General features: G+C 33.3%; 1 protein-coding gene across 3 annotated transcripts in view; it reads left to right on the forward strand.

The window, feature by feature from the left end:
* Positions 1-19,005, forward strand: part of LOC136979164 (sulfate transporter-like) — an 83,905-nt gene that overhangs the window by 6,580 nt on the left and 58,320 nt on the right. For 2 of the 3 annotated variants that reach the window (XM_067275093.1, XM_067275100.1), the window contains exons 2-3: positions 4,508-4,929; positions 12,164-12,311. In XM_067275093.1, the coding sequence (XP_067131194.1) occupies positions 4,508-4,929; positions 12,164-12,311 (570 nt within the window). Of the gene's footprint in view, positions 1-4,507; positions 4,930-12,163; positions 12,312-19,005 lie in introns of those variants that run through there. The other variant, XM_067275107.1, reaches the window with a different exon arrangement.

A 19,005-nucleotide genomic window follows, 5' to 3' on the forward strand; every position in this document is an offset into this window, starting at 1 on the left:
TGCAAGATCTTTATAAAATAAGTACAGCGTTTTTCACAAAATATTAAAATGCTTTTAATTTATCAATTAGAAAATAACTTATACAGTAATAACTTCTGGTACATAATTTATTATTTGTAGTTGTTGATCTAGATATGCAATTTAATATATAAACGAGCAGTTATTTATTATGACATTGTCACAATGCCAGGCTGCAATTTCATATAAACAGCAACGGGTTGCTAAACTTTCCTGACAAGATTTAAAATTTTGGAGGCGCCATCTGTTATCATATATTATTTAAAGACTTTTTATATTTTAATTATTATAAAATGGCAAAAAGCTTAATTTTGAGGGTAGGGATGAGTTTTATATATATATATAAAAATAATTGTAAATGTTAATAACGAGTAAAATAGTCATTAAATCTGACCATACACACGACCCCTATTATCTCCCTACCCACTCGACCTTTAACCACCAAAATTTAATAGCATTATTCACTCTAATAAACAATTCCCCTGCAAAATTTCATAAATTTTCAACATAAAGCACAGGAGTTTTTAAGCTTCAAACAAGATAAACAAAATCGTACCCCCCTCACACACTAACATCCATACATACAGAAACCCCCGAAGTTTTTTGCTGCTTGTTTTAGTTATGGCAACGCAACACTTCGGCGATCTGCCTAGGGGGTGCCTTCCGAGAGGTCTTTTTAAGGAAAACTGGCCCTATTTAGGTTTTACAGACGTGGAAAAATTGTTTTTTTCCACGTCTGTAAAACCTAAATAGGAAAACGGAAAACTCCACGTAGCCAGCCCATCCGAGCGAGGCGCGAATCAGCGACTGAACTCCCAGTATTCAGGGTACGAAGACCGCTTGGCCACTGGTGGGCACGAAGTTTTTTGCACTTTTTGATGTTTCAGTATTCAGTGTTAAAGTGTATGCTCTCCACTTCAAATTAGTAGTGGCTTGACCCTGTACACCATACTTTTCCTTTAACAATAAAGTCGTGCCGGTCATCTATCTAACACTTTTCAGGGGAAAACTTTTGAATTAAAATAACATGACTTGCGATTTTCACCGGAAGTTCTTATATAGTTAATCGAGGGTTTCCTGTCCCTAAGGTTTCCATATTTGATCTCATCTTTCATCTATGTAACTCTGTTCTCGAGATTAATGAACGACAAACGGACGAAAATACAGACAACAATGGAAATTTAGTTCTAAAATTTTTTCAAATTGCAGTCCAATAAAGTACAGAGAAACGTCAGAAGTCTCGTTTAATTGAGGCCCATTAGTATTTTCAAGTATATGTATATGTGTAAATTAACCTTTTCAAGGGTAACTTCGTTCGCTTCTTGTCTGAAGAGGGTAGGACGAAAATTGTGCGCCATATTCGCTTCCTGAAAGACTATTGTTTAATACATTGTATTAGACCAGTATTTTTCAACCTTTTTCATTGAGTGGCACCCGATTGAAAAATAAAAAAATCGTGACACCCTTGACCAGCGGCAAATCTAGAATCTAAATAAGGGGGCTAATGGGCCAGATGAATCTTTTGCATAAACGAATATTATGCGCAATGCTGGGGTGAGGTCCAGGGAGAGGACTCTCCCCGGGAAGAAAAATTTTAAAAATTGACAGTTTGAAGTAGCATTTTAATGCAAAAAAAAAAAAATAATAATAATAAAAAATAAAAGCGTTTCTACGTGTTCAAAATGAAAATTCAAGTTCGTTGAATTTTGTCGAAATACCTACATGTAAAATAATGGTCTCGCTATTGTTTTTTAAATCTAGTCTTATTATCAGTCCTAAACTTTGCGACACCCCAATCGTGGCGACGTGGCACCCTAAGGTGCCGCGGTACCCCGGTTGAAAAACATTGTATTAGACTGTAGAAGTACGGTGGTACCTCGTTCTTCAACCTCGCTGAGTTTCTTCATTCAACAGTTCTTGGCGTTCTTCTGTCGTCAGATCAGTTTCAGGTTCTGAGTTCTTCAATGTTCTTTATTTCTCAGATGTGATTTTTGTTACTCCTTTAGCTGCTTGAGTCTTCTTGTATCTTTCTTAGATCAGATTGAACTGCGGCCTACTGTAGTCCTGTTCAAGCCATACTTCCCAGCAGCATCAGACATCTTCTGCCCACTCTCTACCTTTGCTTTTATACAGTGGCGTAGCGTGAGTGTCAGCCGCCCGGAGCAGAGGAAAATTTCGCCGCCTCCTTATTTAGGTATTATTATTATTTATTGTGAAATTTTGCCGCCCCCACTACGCTACGCCACTGCTTTTATACTCTTACCTTTCGAAAATAAAAACCGATGCAAAACTTAACGAATGCCAGCCCGACAGTCTCGCGAATAATTATTTCTGTCAGAAAAATAAAAGGCTGGAATTACAAAAGGAGAGTTTGAAAGTTCGGAGGAATACTATCCGACCAGTACATACCGGGTTGAGCGTCAATGTCAACGTCTCCCGCGCTCCGAAAAGTTTCAAATTGTTGCCCGAAGACAAAGGAAGACCATATTCCGGTATTCATTATTTTACGTCGCTTCTTCTTGTGTTTGTTCTGTGAAATGTTTATTATCCGAACATAAAAATCTTTCGCGAACGTGTTCGTTATCCGATTTGTTCGTTAAAGACCTCGGGGCTCCTTCGGGGCCCTAAGCGCCCGCTTATCGCTTAATCCTCCGCTGAGGTATATACCGCAAATGCTACCACTAAAAAGCAAAAAATGATGTCATAGAATTTCTGCACGCCTTTTATAACCTCAGGACTAAGATTTTATTCGGAAGTTACAACGTTTTCAATTTAGCAATTTAAAAAAAATCCCCGGGCAGATTTATTTTTGTTGCAAAACGTTACCTTTACAGATTCCTAGCTCTGCACGCTGTAGAAAATGTAGAAATACAGTTTTCTATATCGTAACAATATTAGTCGTCGCCAGAAAGCGCTATAAAGTAGAGATAAATCTGTTAATTTAAATTTCTCAAAAAATAGATTAAAAAATTTAAAAAGTCGCTACTTTTAGCTGATTTGTCTGCGGTCGCCGCTACGTCGCCACGGTTGGGAACGCTGTGAAAAAGTGCATGTGAATATAGAAAACTAAATATATTATTTTAACAATTATCTCCGAAAGTTGTATAGATTACACCCTATGGAATTTCGGGACTTTGAGTAAATATCTGAACTCAGGGGACCGAGACGAGTTCAACGATACCTCACTTTTGGACCGGAGACGAAAAATAAGAAAGTTATCATATTTACTGTTTCTTGGCTTTCACAATGCATCTACGCCATTTTAGTTTTCCACTAGGGGACGATGCATGTAGTTCAGTATACGTTTCCTTTTTCTTTCCTTCTGTTCAAGAACTACAGTGAATCAATAACTAGTGACGTTAAATACTCGGCAGCCTGCCGGGGGCTCCCCTCCGGGAGGAGTCCGTCGGGAACACGAATAGTCGAAGCCACCTAGTGGAAAACTGTTAAATGGCGTAGAATGCAGTATGAAAGGTAAGAAATCGTACATATCATAACTTTCTTATTTTTCTTTCTCCGGTCCAAAAGTAGGGTATCGTTGAACTCGTCTTTGTCCCCTGAGTTCAGATATATACTCAAAGTCCCAAAATTCCATAGGGTGTAATCTGTACAACAGCCATATCTCTGAATTTCTTCTCTAATTTTGCATTTCAAAACTAGATAAATTTATCCTTCTACGAACCATTGACATAGCTTTTTATTTTGAAACCTACTTAGTTAAAGTTTTTAATTGTGTCAAGAGTAACTTCTAAATGAAAAAATACTCTATTTGAAATTATAAAAGGAATTCTGTGGCTCGAACTCAAAGGAACATGCAGTTTACAGCATGTAGATAGCATGAAATCTATACCGTGACCTTAGAACTGAGGATCCAAAATGACGGCTCCATAGAGAACATTGGTGTCCTGACCTTATGTTTATATACCTTATGTTTATAGACCTTTGATGCTTAGCAGAATTCTGTCCTTCTACGGCAAAAAGAGAAAACTTGCGAAAACAGTCGCAGCTAATGAATAAATCAAAAAGAAAAATGAAAAGTACCTTAAATAAAGAAAATGTTAAGTTTAATTCAAGTACAACATTAAAAGAAGACCAAGAAGTAGAAATTTATCACATGCAAAGATTAGAAATAACGATTAAAATGTCTAATATATTACAAACAGGAACAAGTCTTGCAATTTACAACATATTGACAAAACTTTGAATTCAAAATTAAAAATGTATAACAGTAATATTAATAATAATAAGGTAGCTCAATAGCAAGCCTATAGAAGAATGTTGGCAGTTATTACGTAAAAACTTCGTAATTCTGGAATTTGTACTTACTGAAGTTGATTTCTACATTTTTACATTGTAAATGCTTAATTTGTATTCTTTTAAGACATTGATATTTGTATTGATATAGTGTAGATCTAATTTCAATGTATTTATAGATATATTCCAATTTTCTTAAATATTGTAATTATACAATAATTTTGTTTATTTGCAGATGATGGAATCATTGAAAAAAATAGTATACAAGCAACATTGGAAAAAACAACACATTCAATAAACTTAGACACTGAAAAAGAAGTCTGTAATCACATCATTCAAAGAAATTCAGTAAATCAAAATGTAAAATCTGATGGTTTTACAGTTACTTGGTCTAGATCTAATGATAAAGTTGATCATTCTCATAATTTAGAACTTCAAGAAGTACACACTGATAAAGAAATTAATTATGAAAATCACATGGATTTAGATACATGGAGGAAAGATAGAAAGAATTCTTATGATCACAAATCCAATCGAGATTCAGATAATGAATCAAAAGCAAATTATATTTCTATTCAACGTAAAATTATTCATCATGATGAGTTAGATAAGAAGGATATAAAATCTAAATCATTTTGCATAAACTGTAAAAATCTGGTAAGATTTTTTTTCTTACTAAAATGTTTCAAAAAGGATATAGGCTATATGCAAGATGTGTATATGGGCAGTCAAAAAAGTTTCCAGAATTGTGGTATATCACCGTAGCAATAGTATATATCAGACATAGGCAAATGCGGCTCCGAGAGCCGCTCTTTTTGAGTTACATGCAACTCTTGCTGAAAGTGTTAATTTCTGTTTTTTATTATTGTTTTTACAATTTTATTTTTATAATTCTGTGAAAATATATTTGTTAAAAAATTCAATATTTGTTTTATATTATATTTATATTATATAATAAAATTGCACGCCTTACCATACTATCCACCATGACAGTACAGAACTGCGGCTCCCATGAATTTTGTAAAACCTACATTTCGGCTCCCACTGAACTCTTGCTTGCCTACCCCTGGTATATATGGAAATGCTTACCTAATTACCTAAAAAGTAGGATCCTTTAACACACACACTTGCCATATCAATCCTGTTGTTAGAAGCACCATTGGAAGGCTTCTTTCAGAATTTTCAGGAGTTTGACCATCACATCCAATTTGATATTCAATGGATATTTGTCTATGACCCAGAGATTAAGATGTAGTCATCAAAGAAGAGATTCAACTAACTGTAGCAGGCTTAGAGCCTCCAAAATGAGTTCTTAGAATTAAAAGCTCATAGAACTTTTTTGTAATTAATGCTGAATCAGGAGTTCCAAGTATGAGGTTTGTCCCAAGTATCAAAACTGTTTAGTACAGCCCTGTATCAGAATGGCACACAGTGTCACTTCCCTGACCAAAGAAATCGTGTCTTGTCAAAATCCAAGGAAAAAATAATGTTCTTTGCATTCTTTGACATGGATGGTGGGCTGCACCATGAGTTTGTACCACCTAGACAGAGTATTAGTGGTCATTTTTATGTGCATGTTGCATAATGCAATTTGAAGGAAATGGCATGACAAGTGATGGGGAAGATGGTTTGTGCATCACAATAATGCACCAAGTCATTCGTTGCTTGTTGTACAGCAATTCATCACCAAGAAAAGACTTCCTGTCATTGCCCAATTACTGAACTCATTGGATTGTGTTCTGATTGATTTTTGACTCCTGTATGCTGAAAATTGGTCTCAAGGTGACACATTTTCAACCATGGAGGAAATCAAATCAATTGCAAGGGCCGAATTCCTGAATAATCCAAAATAAGCCTTCCAACAGTGCTTCCAACAATAACAGGATCAAGGATGGGCAAGTGTATGTGTGCGTGTGTTTGTCTGTGTATGCTGAAAGGTCCTACTTTCAGGGTAATTTCCATGTATTCTACTATTATATTGCTATACCATAATTCTGGGAACTTTTCAACTGCCGGTGTAAAATTAACAATTTATAACTTATATTTATATTACTATAAATATTGATTTTATAAAAGTTACAATAATACATTTATATTTTTTATACATTATAAAATGTAATATGTTAATATTTCAACCAGTTTATTTTAGAATGTTTTCAAATGATGAAATGTACATAACAATCAAAGTTAGCAAATTAAAATAAAACAAACAAGCAATTATTTAATGCAACATTGTCACAATGCCAAGCCATTTAATTTATTAATTTAAAATATATGCTTGAGTTTAGTAGTGTCTTGGTCCTGTGCATCATACTCTTCCTGTTAACAATAAAATCATTCTGGTCATCTATCTAACTCCATTCTGGAGAAAATTTTTCAATTGAAGTAATGTGACTCCCAGTCCAGATCATAAGTTCATATACAATTAATTGGGGCCTCCTGCCCTAAGCTTTTCTTATCTGGTCTTGACTTTCCTCTGTCTAACTCTGTTCTCAAGATTAAGGAAGGACAGAAAGACAACAGTGGGAATTTATAGGTCTGCAATTAAAAAATTGCAGTTCAATTGTCATTCATTATCTTTGGCAGTGGCAGTGGTGTGCCGTCATTGGCAGCGGAGGAAGTGCTGCTTCCACCTTCCAATGATCTTCCCTTGTATTTTCTAAAATATAAATTCTCATATTTTAATGTACTTTGAATTAATTAAAATTAATTTTTTGTTATAACTGCATTATGTATCTTATTACAAATTTCTATACTACATGTGAAAAAAATAATAAGATTGCTATTGTATATTCGAATATCAGTGGCAGAAGGAATGTCGAAACCGGGTCAGCTTCCAAGCAGCCAGATTATAGGCATTGGCACATGCGCTTTACAGAGCACCAACCTCACGGTTTAGCTGGTGGGAGCTACATGCATATAACACTTTCAATTTTATATCCTGGACCGGTTCTGGGCTGTTAGCCGCCTGCCTGCTAGATATTAGGTCGCCCTCGCCCGATTATGTGAATCATGAGTAGACTAAATTTGTAACTTAACCCAACCAATAGGAGTTTACTGGCATGTTTTTATGATAGTTCTGTATAGTTGACAGGAGTTTAAAAAAAATCCATTAAAATATTTGATATATTTATTCTGCGTTTATTCTGCTCTCCCATCTTATATTACTTACGGATTTCAATGTTAAACCGGTGATATTACGAATTTAGTATGTCCCATCTGTAAGCGGATGCAGAAAAACATGTACAATTCTTGTATAATGTTAAAAAATTAACTGTTACTTTTGCAGCATGATTTACAACCAAATTTAATGAATGAGACATGACGAGCATATAATGATTTGCATAGGTTAGGTTAGGTTAGCATATAAAATTTGAGACGACGAGCATATAATTTAAGTTTTTCACAATGAATAAATTGTGATATATATATTTACAATACATGATATTGTTGATATATATGATTACAATAGACACCCTAAGAAGGACAGACTTCTATGATTTGTGGCAGCAGCAGTGACATACAACAAATTGCTTGATAGAATATTCCATAAATTCACTAATTGGGGACCAAACATTTACAAGTGTAATTGCACCATTTATAGCTTATGGTGAAATGATAAAGATCCCATCGATTGTAACCCAGCCCCTGGTATTTATTAAATACCATTTCTCATAGAATATGAATATGAGAACTGCATTAGCAAGTTTATTAGTTTCATATCCTGTAATCTCACCACGTCTTAAAGAACATCAATATGATGTATGTATAGCAAAAGGCATGATAATGTTATCAATCATGGCAACATTTCTAGAAAACATTCCCATTTTGAAGACACAAAATTTCTACAAATGGTCAGAGACTGAGCCACTAGAAAAAACTATTAAAAATATAATGATATACAAGCATACTATTAAAAATTTATGCATCAACTACAGATATGCTAGTTGCCTGTGCACAGCTTGAAAATATGTTTTAGCAAATTAACTTTAGCTTAACTTTAACTAAACTTAGCAAATTTTAATAATAGAGATTATTTAGAAAAGAAAAAAATCATCAGAGTTCATATTTTTTTTTTCCTCTTAAGAAATAGTGTAGAAAACAGAACAAACACTCTTGGATTATTTTTCATTCTAAGATTTATTTTTTAATTTCAAGGACCAAATATTTTTGGCTTTAAGCAATTGTCAGTGTAAAAAATTCATTATATTTTCTGGTTCTGTTGATGTTGTGTCTGATTACCAAACAGGCTAACTAGGCTATAGCCTAAGGTGCACATTTTTTCATGTAATCTTTATTTTGTTTGTTAAAAAAAATATTCTGTTGAAAAAGAAGTTATTTCTGTAACAAATTATCAAAATTAATTTTACTAAAATTGTTCTTTGCTCTACATAAATTACAAGCAATATTCTGCTTCTTTTCAAAGTTAGCTACAACAATCCAATCTTCAAGTTTTTCCCGTCTCATCACATTTAATGCCAAATTCCTTCTTAAATTACTCATTCTACAGTCCAGGTCAAACCAAGAAAATTTATAAAACCCTTTAGGTTCTGTATTCAATCAGCAAAAATGTCTCTTATCAACTAGGCTAATAAATCAGCAGTCAACTCTGAATAGTCCTGGATTCTTGACATTAACTCGTTATATTTTTGATTTACTACCAGACTGTAATCACTCTTCCAAAATAACCTGGAATCTACTGATCTTGGTCTCACTACTTTCTTAACATGTTAAACGCCAGCTGCCGCGTTGGTGGTCGTACTAATTAGAGCTGTACAGAGTCATTCGACCACCCGACGTTGCTATAACAAATGTAGTTTCACTCAAGCTTAAATTATTCTGGCTTTGTAAGACATTGTTTTACATCCTAGTGGTGGCCTCTCGCACACATCTATAAAGTTGGTTCCAACCGCCGGCCGTCACATGGACACATGAAGTGGTTCGACAGCCAGCAGTCATAGTGAAACTACATTGTTTATAGCGATGTTGGGTGGTCGGATGGCTCTGTACAGCCCTAATTAGTACAACTGCCAGCGCTTCGGATGGTGGTTAGCATGTTAATTGATTTTTCTTCCAAATTTCTGTTTAAATTCAGCCTAATCAGAAAATGACTATGAAATACTTCATTCAAAACTGTAAAACCTGAAACCAGTGACATAAGACCTAATCTAATTAGAGCCAAATCAATTATTAAACTACCTAATGAAGTCACATAAAAATAACAGCCTTTAGAGGCAATAGGACCTCCACCATTCATAATCATATAGCCAAAATTCTCACAAAAATTTAAAATTGATTTGCCTTGCAGATTTACTATCAGATCCTGCAATATTCTCAATGACCAACACCATTCCAACTCACCCAAAATTTCCACGGCCCAATCCTGTGGTTCCATTCTCAAATGTGCATTAAAGTCACCCGTTAGAATGTCACCATTATAACTTTGAATAACCATAACAATCTCGTTCCAAATATATTCCCAAATAGATAACCAATCTATTACTAATGTAATTTTGATCACTGAATTAAACCTGTTCTGTATGAAAACTTTAAGCTAACAAAGTGCTTAACAAAAGCATCTAACCTCCTATACTAAGTCCTCTATTAGTCTTGCAAAAACCAGCTTCCTGAATGATCACAAAATTTTCATAATAACAGAATTCTGCAACAACAGATTTGCTATCTCACCAAGTTTCCAAGAGAAAAACAACCTTAAAAGAAGACAAAAATACCAAAATATTTATTCAGAATTCCCTCTCAGTTCCATGACATTATCGAAACATCAGAATGAGATCACTATCCACCTTGCATTTCCGTCCTCTTTGAGGAAGTATTACAAGTGAAAATCTTGTCATTCACTTTAACTGCATTATCATTGTTTATACAGTAAGTAAGACCTGCTTAACACTGCCTCGCTTAACGTTGATTCGATATAACACGGTCTGCCATAAAAAAAAAGCTCAAAATTTATGCTGATTTAAATTATCGCGGCATTTCATTGATTTGTATATAATACGATTATTTATGAACATGAACCAATCGGAAAAAGGTGGCAAAAAAGTGTACTTTCTTTAAATCTATGTATGTTTGGTGCAATTTTGGAAAAAAATATATAACATCATGGATGCCATAGGCAATATCAGCTTCACTTGACAAGTATTAACTGATAAATGCATGAACGGAGTGTAGAAGAAGTTATGGCTGGAGATATCCAAGAATTCTCAATGAAAAGAACCTATCACTGTATCATTAGGTTGACCAAATTGTCAACCTAATCAATACAGCAGGACTAGAAGATATAGATGAACAGGATATTGAGGAGGTGCTGCAGGTTTCTGGTGAGAGCCTTACCAACAATGATCTTCAAGAACTGGCAGAACAAGGAATTCGTGTAGAACTGGAAAATAGTGATTCTGAAAACAAAGTACCCAAAGAACTTGCTACAGATTTCCTTAGTAAAAGTTTGGTAACGATAATCGAAATTGTTGATCAAATTGTAGTGAATGATCTATATTTTGAAAGGAGTGCAAAAGCAAAACGAGGCATTTTGGATGTGATCTTCTGCTACTGACATTTGCTTCAGGAAAGAAAAAAGCGACAAATGAAACTACGCAACTTTACCGCAAAAAGCAAGAATTTTAGAAGAGCCAGGACCTTCGTCACAAAAAATGAACTTTACATTTCTGTGTGCATATGTTTGTGTGTTATTTAACATTTATTATTATTATGCAAATTAATATAAAAATAACTTAAAATTAAAGTAAAATTTGTTTATTTTTGGTCGCGTGTTCTCCTATCTCTATTTACTCTATGTTAAAATGACCTTGTTTAATGCTGTTTCGTTTAGCGCTTTGTCGTCTAGGAACACATTCCCCGCGTTAAGTGGGGTCTTACTGTATATTTAATCTGTGCTCCTTTCCCCCCCTTTTTATAGCAAAGCTTTTCCTCTTTCCTTCTTTATAAAATATTTGTAATGTTCCATACTTAAACTAATATCTGGGATTTGCCATAGCAAATTCACTCATTCTGCAGTTGAAGATAAATCTTCCTCCTTCATCAACTTTTTCGCCAATAACTTCAATCTAGATTTGAATCCTACAATTGCCTCATCCAAATCTCTCCACCAATGAGACTATCCTATTCACTTTTGCAATTATTTTCTCTAACATAACATTTTCATTTAAATTTAATTGAATTAATAATGAGATTCCATCTTTTACATTGAGATCTCAACTGTAATAAATCTGAAATTTTTGTCTTCTCTAATGTATCTGGGGTGAAAAATTTTTGTCCTACTCTTCATCTAGCCTACAGGCAAATGTGTCTTTCTCTTTGACATATTAAATCAAAATGATTATCTTACCTGTAAGAGAAAACAAAATTCATAATTAGTTGAATTGCACCAAAATCACCAACAAAATTCACTACCCTGTACTATTATTTAATAAAATTTGTAATGTTTATAAAGGCAGATGAAATAATGTAATATGTAGTTATCATTATCAAAAATTCTTAATTGTAAAGTTTTTGTTTGTGTCTCATTTTATATGTAATGATCTTTATCCATAAAGGTTTTTATTAGGCTTAGGATATATCTTAATAAATATCCAAAGCTTTGTTAAGTACCTGCAAATATATTTTTATCATTTTAAAATTTAGATTTTGATAGATTTTTTAAGGATTTAAATTAATGAGTTCCTCTTCATTTGTATATGGTTATAACTTTTTTTCATAAGAAGTTTAATTAATTTTTTATTAATTAAAAAAAATTTAAAATTAATTGTATTAGATATTCAATTATAAAAATGTAATATAATTTAAATAATTTTAATTAAAGGATTTCAAAATTAAATTATATATCACATTTGTAATTTTTTGTTTTCTATTTTAGATTATTAAATGTTGCAAATGCAGTCCTGTAACTTGTATTTATTCTGTATTTCCTCTGTTATACTGGCTGCCTCGTTACCCACTTAAGAAATATTTATTGAGTGACATTATGACAGGATTTATTTTAGCTGTTCTACAAATTCCTCAAGGTAAAGTGCATATAGCTATTAAATTTATTTAAGTAAAATATGTATGTATTAGCATTTTATCAATAACATCCTTAATAAGAATATCAATTGATGTAATTTAAATTGAAATAATCATAATTGAAACACAGTATATTCTTACTAATCTGGACTCAAATAACCAATTTTGTTCAATTATCTAATAAATTATTAAATAATTGAACAAAATTTAACAATTAGTAAATTTTATACAATTTTGCTGTATTTAATTATAACAAATTAATGAAAGTAAAATATGCAGTGTCATATATTAAAAGGTACAATTTTTTTCTAGTTAAAACTTGCAGAGCTCTCAACCATCTGCTTTTTGTGAAGACAATTGGCTTTTTCAAGAGTGGTTTCCACATGGCTGCTATGTTTGTCATTTGTCCCTTTTCATTGATACTTTCAATTCAATCTTTCAATCGTTAAAAGTCTTGTTTTATTTTATAATTTCTTTTAATAAGAAATTTTTTCAAATTTTTTGAGAAGAATTGGACATCTTTTTTAAAAAAATATACAATAATAACTTTCTTCAAGAATAGAAGACAACCTACCAGAGACATTAATTAAAGGAGCAGAGAAGAGAGTGTGCATAGTGCCCAAGCATTTTTAATTTAAGAACCCTATTTTGCCAATGAATATAGTTATTATTTATGTGTCAGTTGCATAAGTTTTAAATCAATTACATATCCATCCATGTAGTTCTTAGGATTTTACATAGCAAACAAGCAGGCCCATACAATGCAATGAGGACAGGATACTAAGTAAAAGAGATCCTGATTTACTTTATTATGTGAATATAAAATTATACTAATTCCTTTTTTTATTACAGTAATGCAGTCATACTGTGCAGTTGCTAGTATGCTGAATAAACTTGTAGAATGCCCCTGTAGAGCGAGGTCTGCAGGGCTAGACAAAGAAAAAACGATGAACAAGTCAGCTTAACAAGTATTTGGCATTTAATTAAGTTCAGTTTTTAATACAATACCGATAATTACATACAACGTGGACTATCACAAAATTGACAAGGGGCTCGTGATATACAAGTATATAATCAAATGCCACACACGTTTACACGCGTCTTCTCTTTCTTTCCTTGGATTTTGGGGAGGTTCACGACAAGTGGTAAAATGGGGCAACGAATAGCGCATAACAAAGAGAAAAAGAAAACTTAAAAACTAAGATTACTCACGACAATTTTACACCGCGTACAGATAATTGAAAAAAAATCTAATCTGTTTGGACGAGTCCTCCACTGGTTGTTTATCTCTTGACTAAGTTGTATTCCACTGTTACGTTGTCCTCGGTTGGATGCAAACGGATTTTCTGATCTCGTCTTCTTTCCGTTCTTGGACCTCTCGCACTCGGCGCCTCGATCTCGTGTCTACACGTGGCCTGCACACCGCAACCAAAAGCCAAAAAAAAGTGCCCTTACACGTGGGTCCTGACCTTTTATACAGTACCAGCCGGATAACCTTCTCACATGACCTCTACTGGCCAATCACGCTGCCAACATGAGGTGAGTTAGGGAAGGTGACACCACGAACAAAAACGAAGGGGTAAAGGGAAAAACCGAAACAAAAAAGAATATAGTTGCAAAGCACTACAAACTAATAGGGATTGTGGTGTTTCTTACTAACCAATGGCAACAAGGAAAAAAAAAAGAAAATTAAAGCTTTTCTCTCCTTTGCATACAAATTGAATCTCTGACTACTAAAATTTATAGTAGTAACCCAACTTGATGAAGAACAATTTATTTAATTTATTTTTTAATATTTTCATATTTTTAAATTATAAATAAATAAATAAAATATGTATATAAATAAATATATATTATTTATGGTTTGGATGGGACATTAACTTTTTATAATGATAATTTTGTTTAGTATGTATCAATTACATATATATATATATATAATTGATACATACTAAGCAAAATTATCATTATAAAAAGTTAAAGTAAAAAAGGCTGAAAAAAAAGAAATTAAAAATTTTATAAGATATTTAAAAAAAATACTTGACAATGATCAGTTAATGATTAATCATACAATTAGATCAGTGGTTTCCAAAGTGTGCTTCCTCACAGGGGTGCCATGAAATGTTATAAAATTTTTATAATGTTAGAATTTAATGTACAGTACTTGTTAGAATTTGACATAAGGTGCCTTGGGAAAATCTGCATTTAGCAAGAGTGCCGAGAATCAAAAAAGTTTGGGAACCACTGAATTAGATAATTATACAATCCTCATTAATTGTTTTCATTAATCAGCTAACTTGATAATTGTCCCATTCTTAATTATAAATATATATATATATATATATATACAGGGTGGGCCAGCGAAAACGAAACGGCAGAGTGTTCGTGTTCGTCCAAGCAAAGCGCTCGGACAGGTCGATTCTACTCTCGAGGGGACATCTTTTGCAATAAAGTTTTTGCGATTTTGAATACAACAGACGACAAAAAATTTTAAAAACTCATTTATTTTGTAATAACTAAACAAGCATTTATTTCGAAAAAAATGTTTGTTTAGTTAATATTCAGAATCGCAAAAACTTTATTGCAAAAGATGTCCCCTCGAGAGTAAAATCGACCTGTCCGAGCGCTTTGCTTGGACGAACACGAACACACTGCCGTTTCATTTTCGCTGGCCCACCCTGTATATATATATACAGCTGACCCTTGATAATCCAACAGGTATGGGACCAAAGGGGTGTTGGATTACCAAAAGTGATTATATATTTGGCATTGTTTTGCTAGCAGTAGCCCAAAATATTCCTACATTTTATGAGTAAAATGCTGCCTAGGTTAATATGGAAATGAAACACTCATTTCGGTTAACTAAAACATGTTTATTAAATGAAATATGGAAGCTAATAAATGTACATACAGTATGTATAGACATAAATAATACAGTATGTACAGAACTACTCATGGAAAACACAAGAAATACCGTATTTTACAGACTATAAGACACACTTTTTTCTTTGAAAAATTGCCTCCAAAATTCAGGTGCGTCTTATGGTCCGTAGCGTCTTATAGGTATTTTTTTTTAAAAATTGCTTAAAAATTAAGGTGCGTCTTATAATCCGTAAAATACGGTATGTGTCATCATGTAAGAATTGGGTGGGGAGATTCACGTTGCGACATCCTTCTGTGCAAGCAGACACGTAATGGGACGGGGACTGTGGTGACCTTGACGGGAGATGCGTTGGACTACTGAGCATGTCGGATTACAAAAGCATCAGATTATCAAGGGTCAGCTGTATATATACTCAGTACACTATTACTAATCTGTCCATTCCTTGCTCAGAGGGTACTGGGTTACTGAGAGTGTGTAGGCCTAAAGCCTTGATGTAACCTGTTACCCTTTGATACTGATTTTTTTTGGATGCAAGCAAGCAAATAATATAGTACAATGAAATGTGATACTGCACATAGAAATGAAACTAAGGAAAACAGAATATGTGACATGATTAGCATTTTCATGAAAACAGAAGTACATTGGCAATCACTCTTCAGGGTATGCCAGAAAATTGAGAGACTGGATTGACAGACAGATTAGCATGAATCTACTGTATATATAAATTTATTTAATCTGTATACATATATATGTATGTTTGTAAATTAATTAAGTTTTTAAAATATAAGCCTATTGTACTGTATGTATACAGTTAATTTATACCTTGCAAAACGTTTATTTATTAATTAATTCAAGGGGTAAGAATGACAGCCTGAAATCACACTTTTTACAAAAATAAATTATTACATTAGTTTAACTAAGTAGAGAAAGCCACTAGCAAAATATTTTAACATTCAGTCAGTAAGCAGCATTGATATTCTTGTCACACTATGTCTTATGATTAAACTGTTATCCATAATAGACAAAGTTAGAACTACCACAGTATATAATTGAACACACCTTACACACTTGTCCTGCACTTAATTTTAATTAATACAAATGTTTTTTGGCCTGATTGATACCCTTTTCTCGGGTATTTAAATAGAGTTTATAGTTTTAGAACATAGTATTAAATTATGTTTTTTAAAAATTAATGGGATTTTTGATTATTTAAAAACTTATGATAGAAATAAAATACATTTAAATATAAAACTAAAAATAAAATAGAATCTATTTTAAAACCTGATGAAAGCTTATCAGTCACACGAAAAACATTTATTTTAATTAAAATTAATTGCTGGAAAAGAGTGTTCATTGTGTTTATATATGTTATGTGAGATAGCCCAATGTTACTGGAAATGATCTGATTAAGATTTCTTATTGCATCTTGCATTAAGAAATCTTAGTAAGGTTTAAAAAGAAAGCAAATTTGAGATTGACAAAAAATTCTAATGAAGATATCTTTCCTAATGCATAGGGTCACTCTTCCTTACATATTTATTTGGTTAGTTAAATTAAAGATTTTAACACAATAAACGTCTTCTAGTATTAACACTGCAGTGAGTAACACAAAGTCACAGAAAAAAACCTTTTACAGTGTTGTATACGACAGAGAACCAACCAACTAACGTTTTTGGCCTGAAGTTCCTTTTGGACTGCCAGAAGAACGATGTATTTCCTATGTTTATTCACCAGATACGCCTCCCCAGAGGCTGTGAGTCACTGCTACTGAAGTTCAAGTCGAGGAATTCGAACGGAGCCAGGCGGAGGGGTGAAACGCAACACGTACTATGTTTATTTCTTGGGCGCATCGTTCTGGCAGTCTGGAGGGGGATGACATTTAGTTCTCAACCTAAAGGCCTTGGTGGAGGCCGAAAACATTAGTTGGTTCTCTGTTGTATACAACACTAAAAGGTTTTTGTCTGTGGCTTTGTATTAAAGATTTTATTTTAGTTTCAATAAAATTTATGGTTAGAGCCATATCATACATAAGTTTAACGAGTTAGTTAGTTATTGTTTATAACCAGTACAAATTTAACATATGATTGAGATACCACTTGCAGTATGTGTTAATACTGATATTAAATACAGTCCAACTTCATGAATATGTTAGATTATAACGATGTGAAGGCTGTAATATGACAAAAGAACAGTATGTTATGGCTTTCGTCCTTCTCATTCTTTATGTATGATTTTTAACAGGTTGGTATTTCTGTATAAAAGAACTGCTGACAAATCACTACTTGAATTGTTTAAAGATAAAAAGAACAGAATGGAGATATTAAACAATTGTAAAGATAAATATTTCTTTTCAATTAATGATTCAAAAAGAAATTAGCTCAATGTTTGGGAGGCTCCATTCTTCCAAAATAAGCTTTCAAAAAATGATGTCATTTGTCACTTATAATGTTTGTGCTATAAGTTTGCTAAAAATACTGTAATAGAGTGAAATTCCATTAACTCAGCATCTGATATTCTGGCAAACCGATAAGCCTGCATGTTGAGTTCATCGTTGGGGGGAGTTATCAGTGCACTGAGTTTGTCAGAGTTAGATATTTATGTAAAGTGTTCAAAATGTGAAGTTCTTGGAAAGGGGTATGGGCTCTCCTTTTAAAAATGAAAAATGTCAAAAGAATGTGATGCTGTACTAGTTAAAACCAGTTAGCTTGTGCATGAGTCTTCTAAAGACTTTTCCGAAGACATTAATACAAGAGTTGGATATGAGAAGCAAATATTTACCACACTTAAAATCAATAATTACAATGAAAACAACCACAGTACTTTACTGTTTATGTACTTTGATAATTAGAATTTGTCTGTATTTATACACAATAAAAATGTACAAAACACAAAGTAAGAATACAGTGTTCTTGTTTCAAGCTAGCCAAGGATAGGAATAGCCTGGAAAAATTGAACTGGCATGTTAAACAATCATAAAAGGCAGATTTGTACAATTTTATTGTGATGATATGTAAAATAGGGGATTAAAAAAAACTGAAAAAACTTCTACTATCTGATAAGGTGAGAAGACAAATCAGACACAAAGCTGACAGATATAGATTCCATTGTTTAACGATATTACAACTAAAATAGGTGAATTATACAGTGTCTTACAAGAAAATAATTTAAAGTTCAGAATTTTATATTCATGAGCCTTATTATTGAATCTTTGAACATATAATTTGATTTTTGTAAAAATGAGATAGTTTCTTTATGTTAATTTTGGGTATACTATAGATTACTCCCTATGGAATTTCGTGTGTTTGGGTATATATCTGAACTCAGGGGACCGAGACGAGTTCAACGATACTCTACTTTTGAACCGGAGATGAAAAATAAAAAAGTTATCATACTTTTTTCCGGCGATCACGAGATGATAGGGAGTCGCGTCGCTCTCCGCTAAGTTGGCCTCGCTATCGCGATCGGGAGTCCCGTCGCTTGCCGTTAAAATTGCCTTTAGTAGACGTTTCCCCCTTTTTTTTACTTTGTTCAAGAACTACCGTGAATCGATCACTAGTTTAGCACATGGCGGCGTGTGGTGGAGCCCATACGAGAGGTCAGTCGGGCCACCATGTTCGCTGCCATAAGTAACATTAACTAAAATGCGATGATCGGAAGTCACGTCGCTCTCTCCACTCTCGTATCGTGTGTTTAACGCTCCGGGAGATGACCGTAGTCCGACGTCATGGTTTGCAGACTTTACCGCAAGATGGCAATACTAGCAACTACGGTGCTGTCTGCATGAGAGCATTAAAAAAGTATGGTAACTTAAAAAG

The sequence above is a fragment of the Centruroides vittatus genome, unplaced genomic scaffold, assembly GCF_030686945.1.
Source record: "Centruroides vittatus isolate TY-2023 unplaced genomic scaffold, ASM3068694v2 contig_1154, whole genome shotgun sequence".
NCBI classification, from domain to species: Eukaryota; Metazoa; Arthropoda; class Arachnida; order Scorpiones; family Buthidae; genus Centruroides; species Centruroides vittatus.